This window comes from Natator depressus, chromosome 17 (assembly GCF_965152275.1).
Source record: "Natator depressus isolate rNatDep1 chromosome 17, rNatDep2.hap1, whole genome shotgun sequence".
In the NCBI taxonomy this organism is placed as follows: domain Eukaryota; kingdom Metazoa; phylum Chordata; order Testudines; family Cheloniidae; genus Natator; species Natator depressus.
The window spans coordinates 22,140,999-22,153,817 of NC_134250.1; the positions used below are offsets into that span (position 1 = coordinate 22,140,999).

Genomic DNA, 12,819 nt, shown 5'->3' on the forward strand with positions numbered 1-12,819 from the left:
CGGGGGGAGAGGAGCCACAGGCTGTCTGCACAGCCCCTCCCCCTTCAGGGGGCTAGGAGCCAAGCACTGCTCCGGGCATGGCCCAGGAGGTGCCATGCGGAGGCCTCTCCAGGTGCCATTCCCCACCCTCACTGGGCCCCTCCTCCCCCAGGTGCAATTGGTGGGGGGTTTGCTCATTGCCCTGCTCTGCCCACAGCTCCTGCAGAGATGGCTGGTGTCAGAGCAGGTGTGGGAGCGTGCACGTGCCATGCGGGTCAGCACCCACCTGCTGAGGGCGTATCTCCAGATGGTTACCATCACCGTGAGTACCACCCCACCTGCCTGGCCCAGCGCCTGCCTGCAGCCAGCTCAGGCACTCTGCCTCTGCCCCAGGATATCCCCATGGGTCCCATATGGGGAAGGGCAGAGCAAGATCCCTGGGCCCCAGCAGCCCCCGCACAGCAGCGAGTGGCCTGGAGGCAGCCCCTCGGTACCTCCCTGGCTGTGGGCACACTCAGCCCCTGTGGGGAAAGGGCCTGCTCTCAGGAGCAGTCAGGCTGTTCCCTGGGAGCAGGCAACTGTTGGCAGAGTGAGGTCACTGTCTGGTATGGACCAGATCCTGGGCCGAGGCGAGGCGAGGGGCTGGTTGCACCCAGGTGAAGCCCATTTGTTATTCTCTTTCTTTTCCCAACCAGACACAGATCCCTCCTGGCCAGTTCAGCACCCTGGCTGGGACGCTGGGCCCCTACACCTGTGACTCACTGGGCAGCATCCGCCAGGGTGCAGGGGATGCCATCAGGTGCCTGCTAGACATACAAGGTGCGGAGGCCTCAGGGGCAGCGGGTGCCCTGGGGCAAATAGAGGGCATGGCCCGGGGGTGGCATGGGGCATGGCCCGGGGGTGGCATGGGGCATCGCCCGGGGGTGCCTGGGGCAAATAGAGGGCATGGCCCAGGGGTGTCCCGGGGTGAATAGAGGGCCCATTCAGGGTATGGCAATGCAGATGCCTTGGGGTGAATAGAGGGCCAGACACAAGCATGTGCCAGGCTCAGTGCCATGAGGGGCTGGGCCCCCAGCCTCAGCAGCGCCGGGTGAACTAATAATGGCACCCAAGGGGCAGTGGCTCGGGCCCACAGGCCAGGCTAAGCATCTTCCCCTGGTTGATTCCTGCAGTTACCAAGCAGCCTTGGACCCTGAGGGGCCGAGATAAGGAGTGGGTGCTGCGGTGCATGTGTCAGGAGCTGCAGAGTGCAGATCCCGGCAAGGTGTGGGATGCATCTATCAAACTGGCCAAAGTAAGGACTCCAAGAGCTGAGTCAGGCAGCTACTGGGCTGGGCCACCTGGGGAGGGGGCTACTGGGCTGAGCTGCTTGTAGGAGGCCAGGCGGCTGGGGCAATGAGCTGGCAACTGGGAGGCTCCTTGTCAGTAACCAGGAGGGGATTCACAGGGGCATGCTGGGTGACAGTGTGGATCTCCCATGGGCAAAAGCAAGGGGCAGAACCAGGAACTCCACTACCTGGATGCGGGATGCCCCAGCACTGAGCAGACTTCCCACGCCCCTCCCAGCACACACTGGCTCTGGCTGGATCTCTGGGGCAGGGATTCTCCCCAGAGGGGCCAGCAGCCTGCAGGGGAGAGCAGCCAGGGACAGCCCTGCTCCCTGCTCATGGCCAAACTCTCCCTGCCCTGCTCCCTGCCTGGCTGAGGAGCGAGCAGCAACCCCAGGCCATGGCTGTGCCCCTCTCTCTGCAGATCGTCAGCAGGGCCCTGCCCAAGGCGGAGATCCTGCCCTTCACCCAGACCCTGCTGGAGAGCCTGGGGGCCGTGAGCCAGGCCTGTGACCAAGCCAGTGTCCTGTGGTTTCACACGCTCCTGACAGACCGCGCCAGCGACCTGAAGGACACAGTAAAGCTGGGCTGGCCGTGGGTGTTCAGGGCTGGGTTTGTGGCAGCGGGGCTCCCTGAGACTGTCTGTCAGGGGCTCTGATCAAGAGCTGCAGGGAGGCAGCAGCCCCTTCCCCCAGGCACGGGGAGGGGAGGGGACAGGGGCTGGGTGAGCAGAGGATGATATGTGATGGGGAGGAGCTGGCTGGGGGGCCAAGTGAGTGGCAGAAGATATGTGGTAGGGAGGCTTCTCCGCTGCTGGCGTTCCCGAGGAGTGGGCCAGGGTAACCTCTCTGTCATGGCCAGGTCCAGGCCATCCTGAGCATCACCAGCACCTACCTGCGCTGCACGGAGGACCCTGCGCCGAGAGGGCTCCTGGCCCAGGCAGTCTCACTGCTGGCTCAGCACCACCAGGAGACTGTGATCACCTACCTCCTACAGCGCCCCCTGCCATTGGATAGGTGAGTGCAGCACCTGGCCCAGCACAGGTCTAGTGGTGGGGTGAGCCACATGCCACATGTACCAGGGAGCAACCCAGGAGGTGCCCTTTGCCCCACATCCCTGGTCCAAGGGCTGATGTGATTCCACAGCTTGGGCAAGGTTCCTCAGCTCTTTCCTAGCGAGGGTTACCCCCCGCCCACCCCACCCCCCCGATCTCTGGGGCAAGGGCAGGGGGAACAGGTGCAGGCTGGCCCTAAACACAAGCCAGGGGTGCGCCCACATCTAGCCCAACACTTTTGGGGTCCTGCTGAGTCAGCCTCACTTCCTGCTCCACATGCGCTTCAAGGTCACGGGTCCAAGTTTAGACCCCCAAACTCCTCCAGCCACTGGGGGCGCAGGGCTGGGAGAGGTCTGACCCGCTCTGGCCTGGGACTCCGGAGAAGCTGAGTCCCCTAAGCTGGGCCCTGACTCCCAAAGGAGCATGAGAGGGGCAGTAAAGCCAGAGACTGGTCTCTCTGACCTCTTTGAGCTGCCCACAGCCTTTCACCCCAGGACATTAGAGTGGGCCCTGCCCACACAAAGGTCCCCAGCCACAGCGAGGTGGTGTCTGGGCCTGGAGCGGGGGCTCCCACTAACAGATGTCTCTGGGTCTGCTATGCTCTAGGGACAGCAAGGAGCTCTGGGCAGCTCTGGCTGCTGAGGATTTCTTCCAGGATATCCTAAAGGATTTGCTAGACCGGATCCCCAGGGGGCCAGCAGCAGAGCAAGGGGCTGAGACCCAGGAGGTAGCAGTTGCCAGTCCCCTCTCGGTGAGTGCAGGGGGGCTGTGGGTATGGCAATTACAGGGAGGGGACAGCCTGCCCCCACCCTCCACCAGCACTGGGCTGTGGGACAACTACCTGAAGGGGGGTTCCAAAGAGGATGGATCTAGACTGGTCTCAGTGGTAGCTGATGACAGAACAAGGAGCCATGGTCTCAAGCTGCAGTGGGGGAGGTCTAGGTTGGATATTAGGAAACACTATTTCACCTGGAGGGTGGTGAAGCACTGGAATGGGTTACCTAGGGAGGTGGTGGAATCTCCATCCCTTAGAGGTTTTTAAGTCCCGGCTTGACAAATCCCTGGCTGGGAGGATTTAGTTGGGGTTGGTCCTGCTTTGAGCCCCCTGACCTCCTGAGGTCTTTTCCAACCCTAATCTTCTATGATTCTATGACCCAGTCCATGGGCTGCTGGATCCCGTTGCTGGCTGGGCAGGGAGCTGCTAGGTCCTTCCAGGGTAGATTTCATGGAAGGAAGAAGGCCCTGGATTGGCATAAGGTACAGACCCCTCTGGGGCAGGCTCTGCCCCCTCCTCTCTCCACAGACCCTTCTGGGGCAGAGAAGGGCCCATGGGCCATGTCAGCCAGGGCAGTGGAGCTGGGGGAGGGTAGCTCCTGTTAACGCCGTGTGGGCCCGTCCCACAGGTGATCTGTGCCATCGGCGAGGTGGTGATGGGGGCAGCGGTCGGTAATGCACTAGGCTCGCTGCTCCCTGAGCTCTGCTATGCCCTCCTGTACCAGCTCAGCCGCACCCTGGACAGCGACACGCCATTGCCCTCCAGGGCTGGGAGACCCCTGGCCGGCCCAAAGGGAGCTGCACCCCCACCCTCCACTCCCCGCAGGTAACGTCTGGGGCAAGGGCACCCCACTCCCACCCCTGCAGGTAGTGTCTGGGGCAAGGGCACCCCACCCCCACTCCTCACAGGTTAAGCCTGGGGCAAGGGCACTCCACCCTCTGTCCCCCACAGGTAGCGTTTGGGGCGAGGCATTCCTATCGACCCCAGCCCCCCACCCCTAACCAACAATTAGGGTGACCCTATGTCCCAATTTTATAGGGACAGTCCCGATTTTGGGGGCTTTTTTTTATATAGGCACCTATTACCCCCCCACTCCCTGTCCCGATTTTTTACACTTGGTATCTGGTCACCCTACCAGCAATGCCCAAGGACAAGGCCGCCCCCACCCATCATAGGTGTTGTCTGAGAACAAGGACACCCCTTCCCATTCTGCACCAGCATCCCCTCAGAGGAAACACCCAGGGGCAAGAACACCCCCCAGGTCCCCATCCGTCCCGTCCTGCAGTCAGTGCCCGGGAAGGATCTGGTGCCGCTAGCCCCATGGTCTGCTGCTGACAGGATCCCTCTGGCCTCTGCCTTCCCCCATCTCTGCTCTGCTCCCCCGCTTCAGCTGTGCCTGTTAGCCTGGGCAGTGGGGCTGGGCCCTGGGATTCAGCCAGCTGGGTTCTGATTTCAGTCCTGCCTCATTCTCTAGGCATTCCTGGCCAAGTCCCAGGCCCTCTCTGGGCCTCATTTTCCCCCTCTGTCCATGGGGGTTAGTGACACATGGGGGGCACAGGGCTGAGGATAGCCAGGCATTAGCTAGAGCCTGCATCCCCGTTCACCAGAGCAGCCCTGCTGTCTCCCCAGCCTGATGGTGGTGGCGCTCAGAGCCGTGCTCGCCAAGGGCCTGCAGGACGTGTCCAGGACCCTGGACAAGGAGCAAGGCTGGCGCCTTCTGGAGGATCCCCGCAGCTTCCCCGAAGGTGTCTCCCTGCTGGCCAGGTGAGGAGTGGGCCTCCAGCCCTTCTGCTGTCTCTCTGCAGAGTCCCCAGTGGTGTGTTAGACCCTGGGCCTCCACTTTCTGCAAGGCAGACTGCTCCGAGATTGGGCCCTCCCCATGCCGCTGAGTTCAGGCCCCTGTGAAGTGAGGCAGCGACGCAGGGCAGTGACTAGTGGCCAGGGATACAGGAATTCATGGCAAAGCAGAGCTCCTCTGGGGGTCTGTGCTGGACAGCACCTCACTCTCGGGGGCCAAGACTCCTGGACTCGTCTGTCCCTGCCTGGCTAGAGCTCCCATACCCCGGTCTGCCGCGTGGCAGCCCCTCATCTCCCAGCCCCGTCCCACTGTGATCACTGCTCCCTTTGGCTGCCAGGCCTTATGGTGGGTCTTCCACTGCATCTCCCAGGCAGCATCTCTCTGAGAGCTCATTCCTACGCTGCAGTCTATGGGCCATTTACCCAACTCTTGCTGCTCCCCGGTCCAGAGGGGAAGGGAACCCCTTCACACCAGTGGGTAGCAATCCAGAGAGAGGGGAAACGGAGTCACACATCCTTTGCAGAAAAATATTCCAAACCTTTCTGCCTCCTCCACAGTGACTCTGGGGCCTGTGGGCGGGGGAGCTGGTTTGGGCCCACTCACCCCAGGGGGTGCTCAGAGCCCCTGCAGGCAGCTCTTGCTTAGCTCTGCCAGCCCAGACACTGCCCAGACTCACCCCCACTGCTCTGTACACAGGGCTCTGGTGCAGGTGGGCGAGGCACCACTGGATAGGATCCTGCAGCTCCTGTCCCCGTCCCTGAGCTCCCCGTGTGAGGACTGGAGAGTCACTGGCACAGCCTTCTACGCTGAGGTGAGACGGGCCCCAGACGGGCTCTCCCCAGGGTGCTGCCTGGGCGGGTGATGGGGTGGGCATGGGGTGGGAAGGCAGCTGGGCAGGCAATGGGATGGGCCCAGGGGCTGTGTTCTCCCTCCATTTTACATAGAACCCCCTGAGAGCCATCACCCCCTGGCACTTCTGCTGTGCCCCTTGTTCTCCTGGCCAACAGTGGCACATTGAGGGCACGTTCTGCCCCTCCTTTCAGGGGAGCAGGGCCCCACTGCCCCGCACATGAGGGGCAGGATTTTGGGAGGCTGGGCAGAGGCTGAGCAACCCTGCTCTAGGCCCCGCTCCCTTGCACCCCAGGGTCCCTTGCTGCACCCCTGCTTCGTTCCAGCTGGGAGTAGCCCCTGTCCATTGTGCTGGGAATCAGAACCAACACCAGGGCAGGCCCTGCTCTCCCTTCTCTGGCTCCACCCTGCTTGACACCCCCTTGGGGAGAGCAGAGTCCAGCCCAAAGGAGTTCGCCCTCCAGCCCAGGCTTCCTGGCTCGCTCTCCTCCTCACTGGGCGGATGAGCAGCCAGACAGCACCCTGAAGTCACAGGCTGGCACTGGCCGTGGGCCCAAATGGCTGCCCTGAGCCAAAGCCCCACGGACTGTGCTGTAGGACTGGCCCATTCAGTGCACTCCGCCCCTCCCATCAGGCCAGGCCAGGCCTTGGCAGACCCCGGGCAGCAGCAGAGGCAGGTTATCCTGGGAGCCAGAGAGAGCTACAGGGTCTGGCCTGGAGAAACTCCCTGGAGAGCCAGCCCAGCCACGCCCATCTCCTCCCCAGCCAGGCTGGGACAGGGGAGTGAGACTGGAGGGCTGGGTCCTGTTCCCACTCTGCCACTGGCCCCTCAGTGAGTCACTTCCTTGCTCACTGCCTTAGTTTCCCCAGCTGCTAAGAGGACAGTGAGACCCACGCACCCCCTGCGTCCAATGCGCTGAGCCCGGGGGAGAGTCACCCCACCCCATGAGAGCGCCGAGAGGCACTGTGGTGCCTGGCAGAGCTGAAACCCCCAGCCTGGAGCCGGAGGGAGCTGGGGCTGTGCTCTGCTGCCAAACTGCCCGATGAGTGACTCCGCGTCCCTGGCCATGATCGTGGTCTCTTGTCCCTCAGCTAATGAGTCACCCCGTGCTGCGGCAGAGGAAGCTGCTGAAACCTGTCTTGAAGCACCTGGTGGCAGGGGCCAGCGATGAGAGTGACACCATCCGTTGGCTGGCAGCCCGTGGGCTGGGGAACATGCCCCAGGGGGCGCCGCAGAAGGTGGGCAGAGGGCAGTGTGGCCAGAGGTGGCGCAAGGGGAGCAGCGCGGCCGGCGGGAGGGAGTGAGTCCAGGGGCTGCATTTTTTATTTCCAGCAACCCCCCTTGCCCTGGGCTCTAACACTAGAGGCAGTCAGGTCTGGGGGATGTTCCCAGTATGGCTGGTGCCACCCCTCCTGCACCTGGGGCAGAGACTGAAGCAGGAGGATCCCCGGCCGGCCCCTCCTGATTATATACCACCCTCCACTCACCTGGCCCCCCAGCCGGCCCCTCCCCATTACATACCACCCTTCACTCCCCCGGCCCCCCAGCTGGCCCCTCCCGACTGCATATCCGTCTGTCACAGAGTCACCAGGCGGATGACTCTGGAACTACTCCCTACGAAGCCAGTCAGGAATCTGGGGAAGCCTCCTCTCCAGGGCAAAAAGGCTCACACAGCTTCCACCTTCCTGGCTCTGACCTCGGAGCATTCAGCATCCTCTGCCCCTCCGTGCGCTTCCCACAGCGAGTCTGCACAGGTGGGGCTCCTGGGGAAGCCAGAGGGCCCTGCACCCCAATTCCATAGTCAGACATGACTCTCAGCCAGCCAGTAAAACAGAAGGTTTATTAGACGACAGGAACATGATCTAAAACAGAGCTGGTAGGTACAGAGACCAGGACCCCTCAGTCAGGTCCGTCTTGGGGGGCAGGGAGGCCAGAGCCCCATCTGGCCCTCCCTCCATTTCCCCAGCCAGCTCCAAACTGAAATTCTCCAGCCCCTTCTCTCGCCTTTGTCTCTTTCCCGGGCCAGGAGGCCACCTGATCTCTTTGTTCTCCAACACCTTTAGTTGGCAGCTTTGCAGAGGAGGGGCCCAGGCCATCAGTTGCCAGGAGACAGGGTGTCGGCCATTCTCTGCCTAGACAGCCTCACACTGCCCTCTAAGGCTCTGCAACAATCACACAGCTTATCCCACCACCTAGATACTTAAGAAATGCCTAGGGGAAACTGAGGCACCCACACAGTATTCAGAGAGAACATTAAGAACAGTCCCACTTCGTCACATCGAACAGTTCCACTTCGTCACACTTTGTCTCTCTCCTGGGCCAGGAGGGCACCTGATCTCTTTGTTCTCCAACACCTTCAGTTGCAGAGGAGGGGCCCAGGAGAGGCTCAGGCCATCAGTTGCCAGGAGACAGGGTGTCGGCCATTCTTTGTGCAGACCCCTGCACGCACCTGCCCTCTAGGGCTTTGCAGCAATCATATACCCTTATCCCACCACCTAGATACTTAAGAACTGCATGGGGGAAACTGAGGCACCCATACATTATTCAGAGAAAACATTTAAGAACATTTCCACTTCGTCACACCCTCCCACTCACCCAGACCCCCAGCCAGCCCCTTCCCACCACACAGCCCCCTCCCTCACCTGGCCCCCCAGCTGGCCCCTCCCCATCACATTCTGCGCTCCACTCACCTGGATCCTGGGGGGCACTGGGGTATGTCTGATTGTCGGGTTCCATTCAGGTGAAGAAGCACAGGCAGCTCCTGCTGGACACCCTGCGCCGCCCCTTGGCTGAGCCCAGCAGCCCCCAGGTCGTGGGCGAGAGCATGCGGGCCCTGTGCAAGATGCTGGGGCACCTGAGCGAGCGTGACATGGGCCGCCTCTCCCAGCCCATGGCTGCGCAGGCCCGGGCACACTTCCCACACGTGAGTCACCCCAGTGCACAGACAGAGCTCTCCCTCTGTGCCCCCTAGAGCAGGGGCTCAGGGTGCCGGCTCTCAAGGACACCCCCATTGCCTGGGTTCCCCAGACCAGCTCTGGCTCTCCAGGCATAGGACCTGGGAGCAGGACAGAGAATGGGGTGGGTGCTTGCTGCCCCTCCGTTGGGGCATTGCCCACTCTCGGGCGTGCCCACTGACTCTGCCCTCTGCTCTCTGCGGCAGGAGGATGGCACCGTGCGCGCGGGAGCATTTGGCCTGTTCGGGGCCCTGGCCAGCTCGGCCCACCACAAGCACCGGCAGCTCTTCACAGGGGAAGTGAGGAGCAGCTGGGCCGCTCTCATGCTCCATGTGCGGGATCCAAGCCCCGAAGCAGCCACGGTGAGACGCAGGGAGAGCCCCCCTGCCGGTCCTGATCCTGAAATGCGGGCGCAGACCGGGAGAGAGCCCCCCTGCTGGGCCTAATCCTGAGATGCTGGGGCAGAGTCACTGACAGGGAGAGAGCCCCCTGCTGGGCCTGATCCTGAGATGCTGGGGCAGAGTCACTGACAGGGAGAGAGACCCCTGCTGGGCCTGATCCTGAGACGCGGGTGCAGAGTCACTGACAGGGAGAGAGACCCCCCTGCTGGGCCTGATCCTGAGACACAGACGCAGACAGGGAGAGAGCCCCATCTCAACCTGCTCGCACTGCTTTTGCCAAGGAGGGAGGCTGACAAGTGATGGGTGATCCTGGGCCAAGGGCTGCCCTCAGAGTAACCCCAGTGAGATGAGGGTCATAGGGAGCAGAACTGCGGGTGCATTGAGGGGGTATAACCCACTGGGAGGGGCTGGATCGGGCTTTGGGGGTACCTGGGTGTATCCCATTGGAGGGGTATCACAAATCTGTCCGTGGTGGGGCACCCCCTTTAGGCTACATGGGGATGCACATGTGGGAGTCCAGTTACTCCATGTATGAGGTGCCACTGTGGGGGCTGGGCCTCTCCAGCCCAGGGTAGCTCCGTAGCCTCTTCCATGCTACGGCAGGGTTAGTGACCCCTTCACAAGGGGGTTGCACAGGGGTCACTGTGTAGTGGACACCTCTTGTGTACCTGATCTCTGTCCCAGCAGAGTCCCCACCCCCACCTGTCTGCAATAGTCTGGACAGTGGAGAGCTTTGTCCCTGTGCATGGGGCCCCGACTCACCACTTCTCTGCTTCCAGGCCTGCTACGCTGCCTTCCAGGTGTGCGCCCCGTTCATAGGCCTCACGGGGCTCGGGGGAGCCTTTGACAGTAGGCTCCTGACAGGCGCCTCCGGGGAGAGGCACGAACACTTGATGGGACACGTCTGCAAACAGCTGGTGAGAGAGCTGCCGAGGCTGGGTCATTCTCTGTGACTGTGCTTTAGACCCAACAGCAGGGTAGCCCTTCCTCCCTCCTGCTCATTCCCTTGCTAAGGCCCCAGGAGCAGCTCTGAGAGGCAGGCTGTGAGCACATCCGTGTGTCCAAAGCACCTGTGTCATGGGAGCTCAGGGCTCTACAGCTCTGTTGTTTAGGATTTAGCCTCCCCAGCCCCAGGCAGGGTTTGGTCTGATTTCTCCATCCCCCTCCCCACCCCTCATTTCCAGGATCAGGCTGTGGTGAGCAGGGGGGCTGACCTGTCTCTAGGTCAGGAGGAACTCATGCCGTCTCTGTCGCTGGTCCCTCCTAGGCCCAGAAGGACCCTGTGCTGCTGGACAGTCTCATCATGGAGACCTGCCTGCACCTCCACAGCCACTGGGAGGGGATCAGACTGGCAGCAGCCAAGCTGGCAGGTGAGACAGTGCCCAGTGATCAGCACCCCGATGGTGACGGGGAACAGGGTGGAGTGACCCTGCCTTCGCGGCCAGGTTGCAGCTCCGGAGCCAGGCCCACGAAGGCAGTGGTGTGACTCCAGGGAAAGCCAGGAGATAGGCCCAAGACAGAGCCATTAATCTGACCCCTTTTGAATGCGGTGGGAGGGTCCAGTTTGAACCCCTGGCTCTGAATCGGCCCCTGTGGCTTGGGCCCAGATTGGCTCCAGCCCAGGAGGTGCCATGTTGTGGTTCTGGTCCAGACAAGGCCAGAATCTCATGAGAACAGCCATTCTTGTGAGATCCTGGCCCAAAGCCTGGGGCCCTGGGTTCAAGGTGTCAGGAACCCACCCTGCCTTGCAGCACCCTGGGACAACATGCTCCTCTTGTGTCTCCAGGGATCCTTGCAGAGAACATGGAGGCCCAGCATGTTCAGCAGCTGGATCTGGGGAAGCTGCTGTGCTGTAAGTTCCCCAGACCACCCCACCCCCACCCCAGCTCCTGCCCAAGGAGCCACCCACCAGGGCCCATCCAGCTGGCACAGAGCAGAAGGGGCAAACATGAGAACTGCTGATGCCGAGGGCCACGTTCTGCTCTTGCTTGCAGCAGAGCAAATGGGGAGCAATGCCCTTGAGGTCACTGGGGTGGCTGTGCATTGACATCAGGGCAGCTGGCAGGTGAGTGTGGCTGGAAGCTCACGGGCTGGACGGTGGGGGCCAAACACCCCCTCCCAGCGGGACGCTGGATCCAGCCTCGGCAGGCACTGCCACTGCTCGCACAAACAAGCCCAGGACTGCGGGAAATGCACCTGGTGCTGTCAGTGCCTGGTCCGCATGCTGGGGGCTCTGACCTTGAGGATACAGCCCATGGTCATTGTAGGGCTTGGCCAGTGTGGTCCTTGCCCCAGGGATCTGTGTTTATGCACAGGTATCTCATCCCAAAGGGGTTTCTCTTCCTCCCCGCAGCCCTCCAGGCGCTGCATGGTGACCCCAGCACTGCTGTCGAGATTGCTGTGGCAGAAGCTGTCAGCACCATCAGCCAGAAGCAGCGGGTAGCCCTGCAGGAGCCAGGTCCCAGCCACACAGGCCCCAGAGGCCGAGGGAGGCTGCTCTTTGTGAGGAAGCTCTTCAGGAGAAAAGGGAAGGGGAGACCCCTGGCAGGGCCCCTAGATGCCGCAGAGTCAGATAGCATCTCCAGCAGCTGATGTTGGAAGGAGATGGGTGCTGCTGCCAGAGCAGAGGATTGGGGCCTTTGGAACTGAGTGTTCCCCGCACTCAAGGGACTCTGGACATTGATGTGTATATATGTGTATATATTCTGTGCCTTTCCAGCCGTGGTCTGGGCTTTGCTATCTCGTCGGAGTCTGAGTCCAGGGCCCCAATCAGTCCCAGCCCTGAGTCAGCAGGAGCTGGGAGCGTGGGCATCTCACAGACTGGGCTGCTAAAGGTGCAGGAGCCATAAATATGGGAACCATGGGGAAAGTCCCCTGGCACAATTGAATGCCCATGGGGTGAGATGGCAGCTGGGTGGGGCTATTGGCCAGGTGAGTCGCAGGCCGGCCTGTGCCAGGAAAGGAGGTTGTAATTTAGCCATGGCTTTTTATCTAGAGAGCGTCCTCCCTTACCTTTCCCTGCTCTCCTGGGTGAAGTCCAGCTCCTGCCATTGACTCTGAAATGCTGCTCCGGGTAGGACAGTGCTGTTGCATGGGGGAGCGCAATGCAATTCTACCGGGGGATTCTCTGCTACTTCCAGGCTCCAGGGTTCGCTTATTTGACCTGATAAAAGCTCCTTTGGGGCTGTTCTTTTAAACCCCAAACCCCTCTAAAGAGACTCTCTCAGCCTCCCTTCCCCCACACCGTCTCCCAGCCTACTCCCACCCTATCAGGCTACCAGAGGTTAGCAGAGGCTCAAGAAGTGGCCACCAGCACTGCCTTGCTCTGCTGTGATGGAGAGAGAAGCAAGCTTCACGGACCTTAGGGCCTAGGGGACATTTTGACCTGGAAAAGGCTAGTGTTAGGTGCTGTGTGTAACACTGGCTCTCCGTGCACATCTGTCCCTGTGGCTGTCTCAGTGAGAGCAGCAGCCCACTCCTTCCAGCTAAGGAATCATAGAAGGGTAGGACTGGAAGGGACCTCGAGAGGTCGTCTAGTCCAGTCCCCTGCACTCAAGACAGGACTAAGTATTAGCTAGACCATCCCTGACAGGTGTTTATCCAACATGCTCTTAAACATCTCCGGTGACGAGATTCCACAACCACCCTAGGCAATTTGTTCCAGTGCTTAACTACCAAGA

General features: G+C 61.4%; 1 protein-coding gene and 1 long non-coding RNA gene across 2 annotated transcripts; both read left to right on the forward strand.

The window, feature by feature from the left end:
- The first annotated feature begins 6,960 nt into the window (after positions 1–6,960).
- On the forward strand, positions 6,961–8,960 carry LOC142000529 (uncharacterized). Its single transcript, XR_012642267.1, has 3 exons — positions 6,961–7,022; positions 8,525–8,707; positions 8,945–8,960. It is a non-coding gene; the product is annotated as an uncharacterized LOC142000529 (long non-coding RNA).
- A 59-nt stretch (positions 8,961–9,019) lies between these two features.
- On the forward strand, positions 9,020–10,625 carry LOC142000575 (maestro heat-like repeat-containing protein family member 2A). The gene is made up of 3 exons (XM_074974957.1): positions 9,020–9,100; positions 9,919–10,056; positions 10,407–10,625. Exons 1-3 carry the CDS (start codon positions 9,062–9,064, stop codon positions 10,623–10,625), a joined length of 396 nt encoding a protein of 131 aa, XP_074831058.1. The 5' UTR covers positions 9,020–9,061.
- The last annotated feature ends 2,194 nt before the right edge of the window (positions 10,626–12,819 follow it).